The sequence below is a fragment of the Tinamus guttatus genome, unplaced genomic scaffold, assembly GCF_059628265.1.
Source record: "Tinamus guttatus ecotype Peru unplaced genomic scaffold, ASM5962826v1 Tinamus_guttatus_pri_ptg000125l, whole genome shotgun sequence".
In the NCBI taxonomy this organism is placed as follows: Eukaryota; Metazoa; Chordata; class Aves; order Tinamiformes; family Tinamidae; genus Tinamus; species Tinamus guttatus.
The window spans coordinates 596,720-618,905 of NW_028288659.1; the positions used below are offsets into that span (position 1 = coordinate 596,720).

Below are 22,186 nucleotides of genomic sequence, written 5' to 3' on the forward strand. Positions count from 1 at the left end.
CCTCTCCCATCAAGAAAACAGCTACCTTTCCCAACATAACAGCAATGAATTATATGATTCACTCTCTTTGGAGCAGTCCTTGCACCGAGGACTTTGCAGTAACATATCGAGCAACACAGATAGGATAAGAGCTGTAGAATACAAACAAATAACTACTCAGTGTATGTTTTGTTTACTTTTAATGCTGAGCTTGGTCTGAAGTAACAGACTAAGTTTGGTTGTTTTTCTTTTAAGCTGTTCACACAATAAATGTTTTGTGATCCAAAGCTTTCTTCTGTAAGCATTAAGGATAGAAGTGTAAATTTCTGTAGGAATTTAAGATTTCCCTTCATTGCCCGAGACCTTTGTTTCTGAAATTAAAACGCACTGCATCTCACAAGACTTGCAGGGAAAATCCTGAGTGCTACCACCACCTCCTCACTAACTAACAACACAGTTAGTACTTGAATTGTATAGTCCATGGACTCTATATAGTTAATACGCACTGTATACTAACTATATATGGAATACTTATTAACCGTATGTCCATTAAACACATGACTGGCAAGTTTTTTGCACAACAGCCAGGACAGTAAAACACCTGGTATCCCTAAAGAGGTGATTCTTCTCATGAGGATTCACACATTTTATAGAGGATGCTAAAGACATAGAGCTTTATTCATGAATCACTGCTGAGGAAGAACACCAATTTGTAGAATCAGGATTTTACTTCATCTGTTTCTCAAGTGTTGCAAAAGCAAATCATTTCTCAATAGGGAGTTAATTTAGTAGGGAAGTTTCTTCCCACTTTCAAGTGTCTCCACATCCACATTTAGAAACATGTAATCGCCAGGAAGTTTTGCATCTGTAGCACTGGACTCTCCAATATTGCTATTAGAAAGACCACATCAAGTAAATGCTTTAATGAAGACGCACAAGGGATTCTTCTCCATCTGTGGAACACACGCAGCCTCTATCTACATTTCCTACCAGGCTCAGAACACACACAGAAGGATTTGCCTTCTCGTCTGCAGTTAACTCTTGTGGCAGATTTCTCACAAGATGTTCTTCAGGAAGTTTCTTGATGGGGATGTTCTTGTACTGTTCAGCCTCCATATTTTAGGAAACCAAATCTTATGGCAGAAGGAGCTTCTGTTGCAAGGAAGAAAATCTTCACTTTCAAGTGTCTTTTTCCTTGCATTATTTGTGGTTTATGACTTTTGGACTATCTCATACAGTCGATAAAATAAACATGCTCTATTCTTTGATCTTTTGAGGAAAACATTTCAGAATAACACTGCCAAATTCACTAAGTTTTGCCTAAACCCTTTCAGAACCTGTAAGAACCTGACTGGAATCAGATTTACAGTGATGAAAGGGAAAGAGAAACACAAAACAAAAACAAAGAGCAGCATTATTTCAAAACAAATTTTCTTTCCAAGCCTAAAGGCAATTTGTGCTTTGGTTTTGCAGCACTTCCCAGTTCAATGCATCTGCTTTTCCAGCGATGGATTTAATTTATTTCTGCTGCACAGGCACACATTCACAATGCAACAGCACCACCACCTTTTCTTCTTCCCTGTTCTAAAAAGCACGACATGCAGGAGACAAAGAAGATGCATTGCATCAGCGTCAAATTATACAAACAGATGCCCAACTTAAAGTCTGCCTATGACTCACAGGCATTTGCTCCTACTTCTATTACTCAACTATACCTACATTTGCTTAATTAAGAAGGATGTAAGAGTGTGGCTGCTTATTTCCAGTGCAACTTTAGCTGGGTGGAATCCACCTGTAAGACCCTTTACCCGCCCTGTGGCTGCACAGGAACACCATAAACTGTAAATGCTCTTGCTTACTTGCCTGTAGTCATAGCTAAGCTCCTCAGCACCTCTCCTCCTGCTCCAGCATGGCAACAGCAACTCGAGGCTTCACGGGCTGATTTCAGTCTGTAGGCAGCATCGAACGCATCCAAATCACTTGCAAAGAGGGGCCCTCAGACAAGCCATGGCATGAGCTTCTTAATCTCACCAAACTAAAGGTGACATTCATTTTGCAGACTCAATCCTCCGCTGCCATCCTCTCTGGCAGCCATCCTGCATGCTTTGGTACATCTTTCTAGCAGCACCAAATAATACACTAATCGCAGTTAAATCAGACCTCATACTTTAACTTTTGATTGACACAAGGCAGAGACCAGCTGGTCACCCGGCTGGTCAGGCTGCAAAGAGATGGCTCCCATTAGCATTTTCTCCAAGCATTTGCCGAGTTCCTTCCTGGATTTTACATCACAACAGCCTTCGATTTCTACCTTTTCCTGCCAGCACCTTATTGTGTAATTTGGATTCCAGCTTAACATTGGCAGTGGGTCATTCAGCGTGTTTTATTGGCACAGAGAGCGGAAACAGGCATTACCGAACAGGAGACGGAAACATAATGAAAGAGGTGTGACAGATGAAAGGTACCCTGGGTTTTTACCAGACTTCTGTATAGCCAGGACACAATGTTCGTTACTGGAAGGGGGGAAAAATCCCAGGCACCTTCTGGTCATTGGCCAGGTTATTTTGCACTGTAATGTGTAAAAACCGTGACCTACCTTCCCTACGTAGAGAATTTAACCTCATAGGAGTATGCAGGAGATCCCTAACTAGCCAACCTCAAGGGCATTCAGAGATGCCATTCCTCTAGGAGTCAAAACTCAGAGTTAGTTGTATATAAAAAAAGATACAAAAACGCAGACTAGAGCTATGAAACCCTCTATTTCAGACTCCAGAACCGTCCTGAAGCTTGGCAGTTAAATGACATGAGTGTGCCACTGACAACTAACTAACTAGCTTTCCCAGTGCTCCGCTATACGTAGCTGCACCTCCTGCCAGATACTTTCCCCTTTGCCTCAGATGTGGAGAGAAGAGCCCGGAGGGCCCAGCCCAGCCTCCTCTGCAATGGCTCATATATAGCAAAGTAGGACTAGAACTATTAATAAATTCATTGGGCATAAGTGCTTCAGTGCAAGGAGGCAAATAACATGATCAAACTTTTAGCAGGGGAAATGTGCACTATTCTTCTGCTATTCATTTTTCCATGACAGATTTTCTTCCACCCACTCATTTCCTTTAATTATTTAAAGCCCTCCCTACTAGGAAGCTCAAACTCATTGCCATATTCCTTCAGTCCTCCTTGCTAACAAGGCACATATTTAGTGTACTGATACTTGTGTCTAGCTGATAGCTAGCAGATGGCCAGTGCCTTTCCTGTTTTGCCTTGACAACTGCCTCCATAGACATTAAGGATTCACATGATAGTTCTGCCTTGAGCCCCCTTGCTGCAGTCCACTACATGTGGAATTTTATCTTAGATGCACGTTCCTTGTAGTTTGTCGCAGCACAAGCTTACTGCTAAATATACACATTTCAGTTTCTTTTTTTTTTTGTAAAAACCTGAGACACTCCACTCAGTGAAGGCAGGTCGGGTGGTGGGAAGGTGTGACCAATTATTTTCTGTCGCTGTTTAAATGCTGAGAGCACATTAGAAACATATCAACACCCTTTGCAGTGGCACAGCCCCTGCTCTGGAATCTGTCCTTCTACAGTATAAAACTACCAACGCCAAAAGCGTTTCCCAAAGACAATTTCTAATCCTCTGCTTGCCAGTTCCAAAATCATGTCATTGAATTGCAACTGGATGGTGAAGCTTTTAGCTCCATTTGTGTCTTAAGACAAAATTGCTGTTTTCTTTGAAATAATCTTCTTTTTTTTTCAAATAGTGAGGCAAATTGTAACAAATGCGCAAGTTCTTGAAATAACAACACAGAAGATTTCCTACTTTCCTACCAGCTTTAAGAAGCCTATTTTTTTCTATATAGAAGCCTATAGAAAGTAGCAGAGTAGCAACACAACCAGAAAGACATAATTTATCTTTTTACCTTTGTTTCTACAGGTGGATCTTGCTTACTGATTTCCTCATTCGGTTCTTCCTTCACATTTGCATTAATTTCTAGAGTGTCTTTTTCGGATGGGAGCAGTGTGTCACTGCTTGGAGTCCTGTAGCAGCTGTTAAGCATCTGTCCTTCAGAGGCAGTTGTAGTCGGCAAGGACTCTCTCGTAGTGCTTTCTCTTTCCCCATTCACCAAGCTACTGCTGATTGCATTACCTGGCACCTGGGTGAGCTGCGCGGGGCTTTGCTCAGGTACCCTCCTGTCCTCATGTGCCACCTGGTCTTGTGCTACTACTCCGTTGGCTGTGTGTGTCTGTGCAACCTGAGTTTTGTCGGTATTGTTATTTCCCTGTTTTTGTAGTGGGTGCTGGGAGGGGAGTTTTGGCTGAGGTGATGGTGTTGGCCCATATCTTCCTTGAGATTTAGGAATGTTGAGAACGGAGGATTCTTTCTTCGATTCACTATGACTCAAGGGGCTAAAAAACAAACAAGTAAAACACAGATGAGATAAATGTTAAACATGGCACTAGAGAAAATCCCTGTTATTAACCGTAGAGCAGTTGCACTACATAATCGATTTCTCCCAGACCATTTTTGATATTAGGAACGTCAGGCCATCGAGAGTTAAACTGCATTATTTCTTTAGGCCACACATAAACACGCATCTCTTACTGGAGACCTACAGTAATGGTCATTCATTGCATCTCTCTCGAATCTTTTTTTTTTTTTTAATGGAAGGCAGAATAATTAGCAATGCATAAAGATAAGGAAACTGAGGCACTAACAAGTGAAACATTTTGCTCAAAGCTTCCCAGAAGATTATCAGCAGAAATAGGGGAAAAAAAAATCTGGGTTTCCCAGCTCCCAGTGCTTAAACCAACTGGCAACCTATTCCCTAATGACACTAATGACACAGAATGCATGAAACACGTCCATATTTATCCCTTTTCTCACTTTAACACATTGCTGGAGAAACCTTGCTTCTCCCCTTCTTACCCCAATTTCCTTGTTCAGCACTATACTTTTATTAAGCTACATCTTTGCTGAAGATTCTTCTCCTCCATATTTTCTCTCAGCTTTTAAGATATTTTATCCATTTTCATACCTTTTGCTATCTCTTTCTTTGTTATATTTGAGAGCTTGAATTTTAGGATAATATAAGCATATTCTGTAAGAAGATTTTTGGCTTTATTAGGATAAGAAATTCTTACCACCAAATAAAACATATACACTTCAATTTTGTTTGAAGTATGTTTATGTTTATCAAACCATATTCAACCTTCGGAAAGATATCGTTACTGGCCTTCACCACATTGTTCCTAATATTGAACATCAATCTTCATGAAACATGAAGAACAGTTATCAACTGTATGTTTACTCCTTATTTACAGGACAGTTTACATAAATATCAGAAACATTCTGAACTGTAGCATGTAGACCTTGAAAAATATTTTACACCAGCTTCTGTCTGCTTCCATCATAAATAGGTTTTTTTGTGTGTGTGATTTTGTTTTGTTTTGTGTGTGAATATCATGGGTTTTTTTTAAATAAGCTCTCAAATTCTGAGAAATTTAACTGCCTTTCTCACTGCAGCAGGCAGAGAGATTTATTTAACAGAGGTTTATTTAACCTTTTCCTTTATCCATCTGTTTTAGGGTAACACGGGCTAATTGATAATGATAATTTGCAGCTGATGGACACGTGACTCAGGTATTTGAAGACCAATAATTACAAGTGAAAATTATCTTCATAGAAAACATGCTATGAGCTGAGTTTCCATAGCTACAGAAGGTCATTCCAGAACAACTGGGAACACTGATTAAGGAACTCTCTTATTTTTATTCAGACACAGAATTTGGAATAGCGGAGATCACAGATTTGAAGAGAATTATTTCTGACTTCAATGAAAAGCTTTGACTAAAAAACTAGCCAACTTCCCCTAGCTTTCCCCCCTACCCCCTTTTTAACATCAACAAATAAGAAAGTATTCACTTCTTTATTTATAGCTTCCTTCATTTGTATAATATAGAAAGTGTTTGGTAAAACTCAGCAGGCACAACTATCAGGATGAAATGGTAGGGCTCAGCTGAGAAGTTCCCTTTCAGAAAAAATAATGATATCAAAGGGCATTTAAATAGACTCATGTTGCTTTTTAAAGGATGAAAGATACCCCAAAGCAGCTAAGATCCTTCAGGAGATTTCTCTACAAGGCTTGAAGACAGAATGCTATGGGAACTCTTTCATATGCCCCTTATTTTTCACCTTCACAAACACGGTCAAATTCTAACTGCTCAGTTTTAAAGAGGAATTAAAAACAACAAACTAACATGCAGTTTGCATTTTATTCTAGAACTTTTTAATACTTTACAGGCACTAGGACAAACTATGCAAGAGATGAAATCTTTTTTTTAGGGATACTACACTGTAAAAAGAACTCAAAGCAAATTATGCTTTGAAGGAAGACTGGGCAACAAAGTGGTAGCAGCATGGCAGACCTAACACAGAAGAATTCATAAGACCTCTAGCACAGCATTTTTTTTTCTCCCCCTTTCTTGACAGTTGCCTTGACAGAGGTGTGAGTAAGTCTTCCCCAAATGACAGAAGATTCTTGCAGACAAAGCTCTGAAATGACTTCTCTTCCACTAGACAAACCTACTTTTGTAATACATGGCAGTTGATGCATATGATGCATAATGACTCTCATCTTGAGGGCAAAAATCTTTCACTGAGGGTCTTTAATACCCTGGCTTCTTTGGAGGATATGCTATTGTACCCCACACGTTCATTCCTGTACACAGCACTCCTTCAGAATATCAATTCCCTCAAGACATAGCAGAAAGCCCTATCCAAAACAGTCAAGCCAACATAAAAGGAAAATCAGGCTTTCAGTTTTCCCCATTTGTTTAAATAAAGTTAAGAGCTTTTCCTGTAATTACAAAGGAATTTAAAACCAATTCCAAAGTGCCATTTAAATACAGCACTTGTTTCAAAGAGCTGACATGTTTTAGAACATTTTAAAAATGCTACAGGCTTTTACAAGAAAAATTAAGCCTACCACCTTATAAAAAAACCCAACACATTGTACAGGCCAAAACACTATTAACTTCCTTCACTTTGACACGTGCAATGTTGTCATGAGTTCCCTGGGCAGGGCTAGGTTTGAGCCACACCACGCAACCAACGCTCCTCATCACACCTGCAAATTCCATTAACCTGCACGCCACAGAGGTGCAAAACAGTTAAAATCTTGTCTTGCTCCCCCGTTCTTCAAAAGGACAGTCCATGACCTACCTTCCTCCTTCAAAACGATTTATGAGATCTGACACTTTGCTGGACTTCTCCTTTGCGCCGCCGGACGCAGGGGCAGGTACCTCTTCCTCCATCCTTGGTTTCGGCTTCGATAAAGCTCTATGCCTAGGGGTTTGGTATGTAACAGGTGATAAATTCTGCAGATGTATTGGCTTTGGAGGCACTGCAAACAACCACAGCAACAATCGGTCACTCGGGAACTGTTTCTAACTGCCAGACCATATATGAGAATTTCATATAAGAACTCGTAAGAACGAGGGTTTTTTTGATATGCTTAATCTTAAACTTGCACTATTAATATATGACTTTCCTATAGTCTCTTACTTCCTCTGGGGTATCAGGTGCCCTATTATCTTTTTTGCCAAACCTTGTGCTACTAAAATAAGCTAGAAAAGTAGTTTTATGTAGCCTACTATAGTAAGCACCATTTGTGGCCTCCATAACTGAAGATCCTAAATAAGAATTAGAGAAACCAAAGAATCGAGGTGTTCCCAGAGACAGCCTTTCAGCTGCCTTTTCCCAAGCAAATCAAAGGGCTAACCCAAAACTCTGGTGCTCTCATTCTACCTTCTCCCCACCTACTTCAAAAACAATAGTTAGTGGAAAAGATACTTGGCTTCAGTTTTGAGCTTTATTTACTCACTGACCCCGTGGGCCTATTTATACAGCTGCAAATTTGGCCCACAGGAAATATTCTATATTCCTCTCTTTATTCCCCATTGCTACCATGTATCTTTAGCATCATTGAATCATAGAATCCTTAAGGCTGGAAGGGACCTTTAGAGATCACCTAGTCCAACCCCCCTGCACACGCAGGGTCACCTAGAGCATGTGGCACAGGACTGCGTCCAAGAGGGATTTGAAGATCTCCTGTTCCAGTGCTCTGTCAGCAAAACAGTGCTCACTGTTAAGAAAATTTTCCTTAAGTTCCTGTGGAACTTTTGATGCTTCAGTTTCCAGCCATTTCCTCTAGTCCTATCAGTGGCCCCCACTGAAAAGAGGCCAGCACCATCCTCCTCACCGCCTCCCTTGAGGTACTTATAGACACTGCTCAGATCCCCTCTCAGCCTTCTCTCCTCCAGGCTGAACAGGCCCAGCTCCCTCAGCCTCTCCTCACAGGGCAGATGCTTTAGGCCCCTGATCATCCTCATAGCCCTGTGCTGGACTCTCTCCAGTAGTTCCCGTAATTCCTTCTTACTAACATATCTATAATAAGAAACAGACCAAGCAAAAAAAGGAATGTTGTGCAGAAAGGCTAACTTTAAAAAACGAGCATTTCAAACAAACCCAGGAGAAGCAGAAGGCCAACGATTAACTACCAGTGTATGAGCACTGACTGAAGTCTTTATTGATGAAGCTGCGTACGTCGGCTCCTCCACCTTTACAGTTCTGTGGAGCCCTTCTCCCTGTTTCCTATCAGCTCGGGGAGTTTTGGGAAGGCCTGGAAGATTTAGGCCAGCGAGCATCAGATACAGATGCCGAAGAGCCAAAGCGCTTGCCACGCCGACAAGGGAAATGAAACCAATGGAAAACGCGAGAGAAGCGGGCTGGGAAAAAGCAGGGCACAGAATGGAGCGTGGGGACCGCGGCTTCCCGAGGGGAGGAGACAGAAAGGAAGGAGGCCCTGGCACAGACTTGCTGTGCAGCGTTAGGGCAGCTTACAGAAACGCGCTGCGTAACGCAGGGCCCGGCGAGCTCTCTCCTGTGCGTGTCCTAAAAAGTCAATATCCGCACAAGGCTACGGTAAAACTCCTGAACTTGAGGGAGTTAATGTCTGCTGATAAAGCAAAAAAGTTAGCTCAGAGCTATTTGTACTGGAGCCTTGTGGGACAAAGAGCAAATCTAGCACATGCTGTGGAGCTGTCACACTTTTACAGTGGTTGAAAGGAAAAAGCAACCAAAAGCGCCAGAGCTGCCGTTCAGCAGAGCAAGTAGCGGTACCAGGAAACTCCGGCCAAACTGGACAATCCCAACAAATCCAAAATCTCTGCAGCATCTTCAGGAGACAACCCCAAGCCAAACAGCTGCACCAAGCCAGTGCCACTAGCTAATTTCATCAGCATCTGAGAGGCAGCTTTTCCCCTAACCAGGTGCCCTCCTGGCTCCCGGAAGCCTTAGAAACAGCACAGTGGGAAAAAGGCAGTCACGAGATCCGGGAAAAGCAAAGAACCAGCAGCATAAAAGAGCCTGCAAACCCTCCTGCAAGGTCAGCCTTGTTAAGAGGGATTATGGAAAACAAATGCCATTAATTCTTCCCTCAGTGTACTGCTGAAGTGTTTCATTTTAATCAGATTATTTGTTTTCTTGATGTGCACACAGCAAACTTCTTAAAAGAAACCACGAGGAGACTGGGCCATTGTTACATACTGCATGATACAGCGCTCTGTTCAACTCCATAAACACTCTTGTTTCTATACTGTAGAGCTGTGAGAATATTGGAAGATATGAACTGCATATTCTGCCCAAAGAACCACCCCACCACCACCAAAATGCCCTGCTAACTAGATAACTGCTACTGCAGATTGCTGGCTGAAACATACGGTCAGAATTTAAACTGTAGCCTGTGGTTGTGCATCCAACTTTGTGCAAGCACAAGAAAATTGGAGGTACTGCTACAAAGGAATATCACAGGTGCAACAACCACTGCGTGCAAGGCAGACTAGCAAAGGTCTTTCTTTTATCACTTTAAGTTTAATGAATTGATTCCCCCTCTAACCATTGAACTCCTGCTGGTAACATTTCTGCTGCATTTTGATTCAGTGAAAATATAAAAGCTCCTGCAGTCAGCAAGTAAAGCTCCCTTTCTTGAGTCATCCTTCATCATCCCCTTGCATGCTCCATCATGCTCAGAAAGATCAAATGAGCCAAGCTGGACAGATACCAAACCATACAGGAACCATACAAAATAACAAGTAACCCGGACTCAGCAAAAGAAGTCAGCTTCTCTAATTTTCTAAATGAGTATTTCCACGTTTCCACATCAAAACAAGTACCCTCCAATAATAAATTTAGAGATAACACCAATAATTATCAAGTGTGTTTTGCTCTCTCATCCCTCTCCTTTCTGAAAACGATGCCTGGGCTTTAGGAGTCTTGTTGGTAAGAGAGACATTGCTGTAGGTTTCTTACAGTACCACAAAGCAGGAGGAGAGCAGCTAGAAACACTCCTCAGTTTTCGTTCAATTCAGCTTTAAATGCAGGGGTCTCATTTCACTAGGGAAGGGACCATCAGCAGCCCAGCACTTTGAAGAAGCCCTTCAGCTGCTCCAGGCCCAAACCGCTGACCATCTGCAAAGTCCCCCACTATACTACAGCTAACGGGAAAAGGAGACGGGGCTACTTGCTGCTGCTTGAGCCCTCGGCTGCAGCTGCTCGGTGCTGTGCCCGCTCGCAGCAGCCCAGCCCGGAGCCAGGCCACCGGCCGGGACGTCACCCCCGAGCCAGGCAGGGCCGTCTCCTCGGCCAGAGCAGGAGCTTCACACGCAGGGCTGAGCGCTCACTAGGAGCATCGAAACAAGCAACCAGTGCGTAGAGTCAAGCCTGATGCACCGGTAAGAAATTTTGTTGGATATTTTAATAAAGGGAAGCTCTTCCTAAAGAAAACTTTGAAAGGTTTCCATGGCACTGTTTTTAAAGAAGCATAAAAGTGGAGAAATGTCAATGCTTCCTCAAAACAGCAAGGTTTCATCCCAGAATCTCACTAGCGCCAAACACAGCCAAGGTCTGCGCTCTGCATGCGCTCTGTATGTGTACCAGTGTACCTAGTCCACTATCAGTACTTTGCAAACTTCAGTGTATTAGTATTCAATGTACTTCAATGTATTTACTAGGCAGGCACTATATAAAACTCATGCAACAGTTAGTTCAAAGGACAGGGAGAAGCAGAACCCCCTAAATAAATAAATAGATAAATAAATAAAATTTTCCTGTCACTCCGCATGCACTTTGTTAGTGCTAGGCCCAGATCACTGCCCAGATATTTGTAGGTAAGAGCAAATTCCAATTTACCTAACAACTTCCTCCACCTCTTGAGCATCACGTGTGATTTGCAACTCGTTAGTGAATTCTGCTGTTTCCAGCGAGTGCCTCCCATCCGGATGACTCCACTTTGCTGGAGCACACGCTGTACTGGCACAAAGGCAAAGCCCCGTCGCCCGCAGCCGCTGCGGCCCGCGCGTGCCCCTTCCTCTGCGGGCCAGGCTGCCCTGCTTCCCTCCCTCGCTGCCTTGCAGGAGGTTTCAGGCTTTGTTCCAGAATTGCAAAGACTTTCACGAATCAAACTACACTCGACACACAATTCGGACACTGGAGTTGCTAAATTGTTGCTGGGGAACAAAACCTTGCTCTTTTATTTAGTGCATCAGACAGATAGATTGTTTTCTCCTCGAAACGCCAGGAAAACAAAATGAAATTGAAGGGAAAGAATTTTATATTGGGGCTGCAGATTATTCACTTAATGTGGCTGCTCGGAGTGATTAAGTTCCAAAAATATAAGTTACTTCTCTGAGACTAAGCATAGAACAAAACAGGCCCACGGTTCACTTTGAAGTGCAAGATTTTGAATATTTTTATTGTATTTTAAAGCAAGCTTACTAAAAATAGATCTACCCCACTTCATGTTTCTTGATTTGAATTGTATGCATTTTGGTAAATTAGAGGAAGTTTGTTTTGTGGTTAATTCATCAACAACCAAACTCACTGGCATTACAATTCAGTTTTTCGATCTCACTTGCTTTTATTACCAAAGGACTTCTAGTACTTACATGTCAAGAGCAACAATTTGGAAAAGAAAATATCCTACTGTTATAAAACAGAAATTGTTCTCTACACCAAAAGCTGCTAAAAAAAGTTTAGCAACCAAGTTTAAATCAATAAACTAAAGCAATTCATCTTGCTGGGATCATTTGGACTCCTAAACACTCATTCATTCTATTTTGCTTTGTTTCTTTTAACAAAGAAAGCCAAAAATTATACTTTATAACTTTGACATATGTATTCAAGAGGAATAGATGCAGAAAGACCCAGGCAAGCTCATTAACAGAGCACACACAAAATACTATTTACAACCATGATATTGCCCGTAATTTTCACAGCTGCATTTCTTAGACGACAACATTATTCCTAGCTGTGCCACTTTTTGGAGCGAGCACTTTTGAGATAAACATAGAAGTCATGGCTGGGAAAGAGCAACAGCAGCTGCATGATTACTCGAATGAATATAGTCCCATGTTATCCAACTCCTAATTTATCTAACAGCTATAATTACAATTAGTGGGCTTTTTTTGCTTTTTAAAGGTTTAAATCTTTCTATGGATTGACCATTTCTCTTTATCCATTAACAGATTTCTAAAATATTTTTCTTAGGATCAACATTTGTTCTCTTGTTAATTTAGCTTCAGAGAAAAGTTGCAGAAACTAGAGCATAAAGGCCATACAGGCTGCCAATATGGTTCACTAAATTATGATGTTTTACCAGAAGTCCTAGAAAAACAAACTATACAAAAAAACCCCAAACAAAACAAAAAACCCACAGCTTTATTTTGCTCTTAGGCACCCTAAATAAACTAAACTTTCTTGGCACTAAACAATTTTCTTTCCCTCTTAATTCTAAGATGAACTCAACAGTGATGCAAAATTCTTTAGGATGCAACTTTCAATGGGTTGATACACAGATCGTTTAATTCACTAGAGGCAACAGTGATTCTAGTCTATTGTATCACCAGTATGTCTCATAATCTACGTTACTGACTAGGATGATGATATTAGTCTTCAAAACTTGCTCTTTTTTCTTTTGAGAAGAGCGATGATGCTACGTGTCACTCCTAACAGCAGGTTCTTGGATGGACAAACACAGGTCCTCTTTCACTTTTGCTTCTATCCCACCCCAACAGGCCACACAAAAAAAAAAAGTTTGAGATTTAGATAAATATTCTAAACCTGTAGATGAGAAACCTACATATTTTGTATCTCTTCCCCCTGAGAAGCACAGTTCTTTCAAGGTGCTCTAGGTTGTTTTAACAATTGCCTTGAGGGAGGAGCAGAAGAGCAACTTATGGATGTATTTGAGAGTATTTACCTTGTGGCTTTGGACTTGAAGCTGTGCGTGGGGCCTGTTTGACTGGCACACTTCCATTTATTCCCTGAGCCGCTTCATTGTGTGCATTCTGCTCAATTAGCCTGGCTGTGGCACTCGCTGGACAAGACTGAGACGATACTAATAACTTTGGACAGGTGCTGCTGCCTGAAAAACAAGCACATAGAAAAGAACAAGTTACCAACAGGATTAAATACAAGGTGGAATGATTATAAATACACCTGCTAAGTGCTAACACTTCAGAGAGAATCAAAATGCTTGCCTTCACCTTGAACAGTGTCTTATGCTAAAACATGCCTTGCCTTTCATTAGAATTTATTGTATTGCTAAAATTGTGAAGAGCTTGATATAACAAAAGAAAAATTACCTCTAGGCTTAGCCTAGGCTATCCCACAGGAAGATCACTATCCTTATTAGACTTTTTTTTCTATGTGAATTGTCAACGTGTTTGTTCAACACTATAAAAAAAGAGGATTCTTGTTCAGCCATTTCATTTGTGCATACAAAGCGCTTACAAAAATACTACGCATTCAAAAATGTTTCTTTTACTATGGAAAGTAGCATTCAAAATTAGTTCAATGTATTTCAATCTTTTAGGAAAGAGATCCTATTGTATTAAAAAAAAAGAGGAAAATGCAAATTAACCTGACACTTCTATTACATTTCTTCCTGGCAGAATGCAATATGCTCTAATTAAGAGATCAATATGTTGGTTTTTTTCTTAAGCAACTTTAATGAAAAATATAAAGCAAAACATACACTCCAAGAAATAAACTGCTTCTAAATCATCTATCACTACAATGTGGTCACAAAAACCTAATCTGTATGCAACTGCTTTGGGATGTGGAAGTAATAGATTCTGTAAACATGGTCAAAGAGTGAAAGGAAATAATGTCATGAGATCTTGAGATCTCAGTCACTATTTTTCCATTTCCGAATCAAAAATTCCTACAACTTTTTCTGCAGGAAGGAACAAGGGAAAGGAAGACTATCCACTTGTCACTTATTGCAGTGTTGTCACCATGATTTATAGTAATAACTAAACAAAATTTAGTGCTCTTCAAGTTGTTATTTTTATTTGCCCTCATTTTTTCTTGCTTTTTGCTTCTACCAGTAGCAATGTGAACACGCACAGGGCCCTTTTTTTTGGTTATTTTCGAAAAACAAATCCAAACCCCAGTCAGCCATTTCCCAGGACAATCCCCTGATGTCTTCTGAACAGCAACTGGGCTGCACAGCTCCAGAGGTCTAATCTAATCCATCCTCCTATCCCAAGGCAAAATCCATTAGATCAAGCCACTGCTAATGACAGCTCTACTGATTCCTAAAACAGCAGCAGGGAGAGAGAGAAACCTACTGCTTAACGCTCTTTCTAAACCCTTCAACATTTTGTGGCTTCCAACAACATTTTCAAATAGGTATGCTTTTATTTTTTTATTTGAGGTTATTTCTTCCTTTCAAACACTGGAGGAGCCCGGAACCAAGAAGTTGCCTCGGCAGACAGGGATCCTTGCTCTGTTCCACAGCGTGGTCAACATCTCCTCCCGCGGCACCAGCACCCACAGCACATGCAGGGCCCTTGAGTCTGCAGGACGCTGCGGTCCCTCTTCTCCTTCCTTCAGTCATAGAGTCATTATGGCTGGAAAAGACCTTCAAGGTCATCAAGTCCAACCGTAAACCCATCACCACCATGTCCCTGATGCCTGCTAAGTCATGTCCCTAAGCACCTCATCTACACATTTATTGAACACTGCCAGGGACGGTGACTCCGCCACTTCTCTGGGCAGCCTATTGCAGCACTTCACCACTCTTTCCATGTAGATTTTTTCCCTGAACCTCTCCTGGTGCAACTTGAGGCCCACCAGGGTCTTGAAGCTCCCAACAGGGGAGCTTCCAAGGACACAAAGGTGTTTGGGCCCTGAGCAATGACAGGGGTTTGTTGAGGTCTGCCATACAAAGGGCATCTCAGGCATCTAGGCACCTCGAGCAGAAAATCTTCTGCTTAATTTGTGAAGGCGTCGCTCCATACACGAGAAGCTGCCTCCAATCACGGCAGTGGAAGCTCTGTCTCAGACCATTCCCAAGGATGCAAGAGGGAGCCTGAAAAGCCAGCTCTGCCCTTCCTTGGAGATGGGAGCACTGAAAGCTCTTGGCCAGGCCGAGGCGATGGCACGGAGGGCTGCTCTGACCAGTCGTCTCCCTCTCCCTCGAAGAGCTGAAACCCGCCCCCTACCCCACGCTGTGCCCTAGCAGTTTACATTTCATTTCCAATTCAGAAGCAATTTTAGGAAAGAACAACTGCTAGTGGGATCAGAAGGTCACACAAACCGGGATTTAAATATAGATTAGAAATCTACACTAAGCTCACACTTCCGCCTCCACTGCCAAGCGTAGACTCGCCTAGGAGCTTTCTGGAACCTATTTTCACTGCAGATTTGACAGTTAAAGCACATCCTAAAGACTGCCAGCTCTACAACTGCAGCCCGGTAAGGGGTGTCACTGCTGCCAACTGCTCACACTGAGCCTGGAAATCTCCATCAAAGTGATGGGATTTGCTAAGAAAATAAGAAGCAGGTGGGGTTGACAGAGGAATGTATTTTACACACACAACCTTCTCGACACACTTGCTCCTGCTTTAGGTTACAATCCATGATTGCTTCAAGCCAACATAGATTTGGGGCTGTCGCTGGACAGGGCAAGTCCATCACTGGCCGTTCCTCCTCCCTCTCTTCCTGGGCTACCCCAGCTTCATCTTCCCCCTACTCTTTTCTTCATGCTAGTGCTAAACATTTGTTCAAACACACAGTGAGCTGAGCAGCAGAAACGATACCACTGAAAATCTTATTATCAAGACAGACTAGATTTTAACCCGGTCACTTTAACCAACCATTTGAGCTCCGGTTCTACCGGGTTAACACACACACACACACAAAAAAAATCCACCTATACTACAAAGGCCAGCCAAAGGACAAGAAACAAATATTTAATGCAAAATATCAGGCTGCTTTAGGAATAGGTTTTGTTTTGTTCGTTCCCCCTCTGCTAGATGAACAGAGTACCAGTTGCACCAGGGAGCGAAAGCCACATAGTGTCTCCACTGCAATACAAGCAACAATGACAAAAAACGCTTCTTTGCAGTGGGATCTTCTGCAATTGCTTCCGTCAAACAAAAGTGCCAAGAGGCAGCCTGGCCTAACCCGTACTTGGAGTTTAACACACACAACAACTCAACAAAATGGGGGGAGAGCGGCTTTCGAGTTTATTATTCCAGTAGAAGCCATTATACAAATTATCCCTCCTATCTGGAAGCCCCATTTGCTGGAGACTGAAAACATTACAGACATTTAATCTACATGTCAAATTAGTAACAGCATTAATCAAACTACATCCTCCAGTCGCCAGTTATGAAGAGTAACAGAGGCAGGCCAAGATGAGCAAGCTATCTCAGCTGCCATCAGATGTAAAGCTGGAATGGAAAGAGGCAAAGGAAATCTAGTTAAGCCAGAGACCCATACAACATCAAGTTCACTTGATAAAAAGCATACATTAGCATCCCTAGAAATGCCAGCCTTGACTTCTAGCCAGTGAAAGATATGACCTTCCAGCTGATGCAGACATGTAGGAATGCAAGATTTTTCACTGCAGATTTGTATCTAGTAACACTACCAGTTGCAACAACATTATGAAAATAGTCTAGTACACCTAATTTTCAGTACATTGCAAGAAGCCAGAATCTTGCTCCACACTCAGTGGCATGCATTTCAATAGGGCTGCTTAATGCTATCCATTTAAGTAATCAGTAATACAGCCTACTTATTAGAAATTCAAATGTTGCCCCATAAGTACTACTTGAAATCCTATTGCATACGCAAAAAAAAGCCAGGCAGGCTGCAAAAGCCTGCAGCTTTTACTGGGCTGAAATAGATTCCCATTGTAGTTGTTTTTGATGTAATTAAAGAAAAAGAAACACTTCTTTATTACTGCGATTCTTTTCTTACGCATTATAAAACTGATTTTACTTGAATGCAGAACAACAATGAGCTGCAAAATATTACTAGCCAGCTGTGCTCACTAGTATATGATTAACATCACTTCTTATAATTGAGGATGATTAAAATTCACTGAAAAGGAGAGAAAGGAAGTTTTTTTAAAAAATAAACAAAGGCATGCGAGAATGTAAGACAGAAAGAGGAGGTAACAGGAGGAAAGAAAATAAATACTGTAAATTTAATAAGCAATTAATTATTTTACTTATCTTCAAGAAAATTAGGAGATGTTTGAAAGTAGCAGATGGTAAAAGCTGAGATGCATTATCTAATTTTTCAGAACATTTTAATTAAGAGTAACTTGGGGCCATGAAGATTTAGACAACAATCAGCTGAAAACAGACTGCCAATAGCACGAAAAATATGGCTTGTTTACATTCACAAAAGTTAAAACTTTTTTTTTTTTTTTAATATGGGACACATCCTCCATCAGCTGCTCTATGAGCTTGAGGATGACACTTTCAGCAGCATTAGGTTTTCTGTCATATGTACTTTTAGTCCTGTAGATAGCTTGTAGTGTATCTATGCTGTTGCAAGAGTGTTTAATTTTTACTGCTATGGTGACTGTACTCTTGATTATATGTACTGAATGAAAGAAATGCAGTATTTCTGGATGTAACCAAAGTCTAAGAGAAAAAAAAAATTGTTCTCTGGCTCCAAGAAGGAAAATTTAAATCTGTAAATCAGCTTTACTTCTGTTAAAATTACATAACTATATCTACCCACAGCGTTAAGTCCCAAGAACACCTGCCATAATGACTGTGGCCTTGCTATTGCGTTGCTAGACCCATTGCATATAACTCTCCATCAGTGCAAAATTCCCCCTTCCTACTCACCCTTTGACGAAGGCTCAGCTGGTTTCCCATCTACCAAAGCCTGTAGCTACGCAATCTCGCAGCACAACGTCCTGATCAGCTGAAACCAGCACCGAGCGCCCCTGACAGGCACCGAGATCAACTCAGCTCACCCACTCGCTCCCCAGACGCCACACGAACCGCAGCAAGGCCAGGGCAGGAACGGGCAGTCCCTTCCGCACAGACAAGAAGGCAGCCAAGGGCCCCGTACACACTGGCCATGCAGAGCAGCCGAGGCCTGAGCGGGAGACCTCGTAAAGTAGGTCACGGACTGTGTCCGCATCTGCGTCCAAATCTGCACCTCGAAACTAAGTTTCCCGCAGTTTAGGGACTACCCTGTTTTTGCAGCAAACCATACGATACTATGAGATTCACGCTACTAATGCAGAATCAAACACGTTGGAATAAAGTTTGGGCTTAGCTCCAGAAAGTGTCTTAGAAACTGGGAGGGGAGAAGTTTGGATGGAGGTCCAAATTTCTCTTGTGAAAAATAAAAATATTCCTCCACACTATTTAAGTCTGTGTTTTGACATATTTTGACATATTTTCCCCTCTGTCATCATGGTCATGATAAGAGCTGTGAACGGTTTGGAGCACCAAAGTAGTACAAAAATTTCACACTATTATTCTGTTCCTGTGCAGATGAGCTCTAAAGAGTGTATGTCAGACCAGTGTTTACTGTGGAGAGCTGCTGCTAGAATACTGCAAACAGCTGATATAGCAATGCTGTAAAAAGAGAAAAAAACAACTTTCACTGAAGTCAGGAGAGATGTCTTGCTGAAGAAGAAACTTGTTTGTTTCCGGACAAGAAGCCACTGGCCAAAAAAATAAAGGTAAATATACAAAGGTTTAGAATTATGTTGAAGATGGAACCTTGGCAAAACTTGGGATACAGATCAAGATCTGGTAAAGGATTAGCTCAGATACACATGAAAGCAAAATGAAAAAATGTAGGTTGTCTCTTGCAAAGCTGTTCTCCAGACATAGGCCAAATATATATATACATACATATATATACATATATATATATATATATGTATATAAAAGTTCAACAGAAGGAGACAGAGCACTTGCTGGGAATAACATGGGTGCAATGCATAAAAGGCTGTTATTTCTAATATCATGAAAAGGTAACATTTCTAGCATTACCAGGCAAGTCTCATCCTCCCTCCCATAGGACTTATTGCAAGCAGTAAATCAATCTTCACGTAGATACAGGACACATTAATTGTAGACTGCAAAAAGTGTGGGGATACTACTCCCTCTTTGTTCAAAGACCGCATTTCAGTGTTAAGTTAAATAGAACTTCAGTTCAATAAGAAGTTAAATAGATGACACAATCCTGAACTTAAAACTGGAGTGGAAGGCCAACTACTTGCCACCCAGTACTTTCTGGGAACAGGAGAAAGATCCAGCTCCTGGATAGGTAAGTTGGTTCATGCAATAATGGAGAAGAGAGGTTCCCATACTGGGGCCGTCATAATACCGAGCATGGGAGCCACTGCCTGCAACACACAGAGGAACGAGACAAAAGCAGAACTAAAAATTTCCACAAATGTGACTGTGCAAGACAGGCAAAAGCGGAACAGCTTTGACTTCTGAAACAATTTCACTTCTAATAAACTCAGGCGGGTTACGCAGAGCATATGAGCTTTGCAAAAGAGCATGAGAACTGAATTCACTGTACGTACAACAGCCACATCTGCTCGGCTTCTGATAAGACACTACTGCATCGGTTTGGTTTGTGGGTATACACGAGAACTGAGTGTTAAATGCTGCCTGTCCTCTGTCCCATCAAGCTCTATGGTTGCTCTGGCTAGAAGAAACCCTTTACCCTTTGACTGAAATAGGGCTCTCAGTAGCTGCTACTAAAGAACTACAGTTTGCCAAGTCACCCGCTGTTGATGCCACCACGTTCAAACAGGCTGGCAGGATCACAGAGACTGCGGTTTAAAAGGAAGCGCTTTAATACAGAGTAAGAATTAATGCTAATCATCTTTGATTTCAGCCTCAGTATACAGTATATCATGCAAAGTAAGAACTGAATTGTCAATTTCAGATTTGCTACCAACTTCCTGCCAACATTGGTTAACCCAAAAGCAGCAGGAGACTTGGTGCACCTCAGCCCCTTCACTGCCTGGCTGCGATCTTTGTTCTTTTGGGTCTCATCCTCTGGGTCTCCTCTTACACTTGGTAAAATGAGTAAATCCTAAGTAAAAAATCAACGGGCTTATCTTCCAAGATTTTTCTAAATTTTGGATTAGCACAATAACATAACATGTGCTGTTGGTGCTGTTTCAATAAAAGAAAAGCACTGTACAAGACTTCAGAAGGCTCTTTGCCAGACTGATCAAAAAACAATTTCCTCAGCAGCATTTACAGTTTCTCAATGCAACGTGAACTGGTTACAATAGATTCCTCACCAGAAGGGACACATTCTGGACTCCAAAATACAGGAATGCAGAAAGAAGGAAAAATAATGCAAAGCAGGTTGAAAACCAACATCTTAGACATGTAGTCTTTAAAAACAAAGTTAATTTGATAAGAAACAGAAGTCCAAGTGGTATATACAGTCAGTGCTAACTAGTCGTATAAAAATCAAACAGAAAGTGAGAGCGCCAGCAGCTTTTTAAAACTGGATTAAGGCCACAGCCTTCTGAGCCTCCTGGGAACAAGCCTCCCTGCTGGCATCACCCTCTCCAGCCCTGTCCCGCTGGGAACAGGGGCTTTTCTCCAGAGCCTGGCAGTGCCCCAGCCATCCAGGGCCCCGTTCCTGGAGGACACGGCTGGGGAGACGATGCTGGATCAGGACCCGCCAGGGACATCCGTGGCGACAGCCAGGGGCAGGTGACGGCCGCGGGGATGGACACAGCTCCTGGGCCTTGCCACTGCCCGGGCCCCTGCTGGGGATCCTGGCAGGAGCCCTGGAGACGCTGCCGCCTCCAGGAGGACGGGAGGCAGCGGGGCACCAGCCGGCTCAGCGGCAGAGCGCGGCTGCAACGCGCCAGCGTCTCCCTCGCCCGGGAGCCTCCGATCGCTCCCGCTGCTCGGCTGCTGCTTTGCAAGGAGAGGCGGCGGCGGAGGCCCCCGGCCAGGCAGGCGCCGTCCGGCGCCCCGCAGCTCTCCAAGCCGCCCATGTGCCGATGACAGCGGCTCATCAGCGGGTTATTGAGCACTGGCGGTTTCTTGCAGAAACAGGGACAAGGAGCTGGCAAGCCGCGTCTCCAGAACACACCCGATTAATGAGAGCTCCAAGAAAAGCAGCTCTGCTTGCGGGAATCGAGGACTGTTCTTCCACATGTTAGTTCCTCTGTCACAAAACATTCCCTCAAGCTCCTGTTTACACTGTGGTCTCTGAACAAGCAAGCCTGAGATCTAAAAGCAAAAACTGTAATAGTGTTCTTCTACCTGTGGAGACTTTTCATAGCTTGTTTGCCATAAATACAATCAGTAGCTTTTTAAGCAGCACTTGCCTTCCTTTTTATCAAACCAACCTCCACAACTTAAGGGCGACCAAAGTTTCTGACCCTACAGATATGAGCCAGGAACCACAAGCTTACCTCAAAAACTCACCAGAAAAGAAAATGGTTAGAGGAAATAATAGCAGCACTTTGCTCACTGCAGGATAAGAAACCTAACAAAGTCCGTGACCCTGCTCTTCTTAATGTCTCTTTTCTACCCCAGTCAAGTAATTCAGCTCCATCCTTGTCCACGCAGCCTTCTGCCAGTCCCATCACACACGAGAGCCACCTTCACGCCAAGAGCGCGTGTTTTGTAGAGCCTCGGCAGACACTGCCGCATCCCTGAGGCTCCTCCAGCGCAGCGCGCACAGCGAGCTCCGTTTCCGAGGGTCACTTCCTCCCTCCCTGTCCCTGGGAGCTTTTTCTGGCTTCCTGTGCATTTGCTGAAGGAACAGGCTGAGCAGTTTGTGTGGCTTTCTCGAGCTCCTACCGCATTAACAGCTATTTCGA

General features: G+C 42.5%; 1 protein-coding gene across 1 annotated transcript in view; it reads right to left on the reverse strand.

Annotated features, from left to right (window-relative positions):
• Positions 1 to 22,186, reverse strand: part of FGD4 (FYVE, RhoGEF and PH domain containing 4) — a 65,489-nt gene that overhangs the window by 22,159 nt on the left and 21,144 nt on the right. The window contains exons 2-4 of the mRNA XM_088521543.1: positions 13,298 to 13,462; positions 7,204 to 7,384; positions 3,902 to 4,388 (exon numbers count right to left, since the gene is read on the reverse strand). Coding sequence (XP_088377669.1) covers positions 3,902 to 4,388; positions 7,204 to 7,295 — 579 coding nt within the window. The 5' untranslated portion in view covers positions 7,296 to 7,384; positions 13,298 to 13,462. The remainder of the gene's footprint in view (positions 1 to 3,901; positions 4,389 to 7,203; positions 7,385 to 13,297; positions 13,463 to 22,186) is intronic.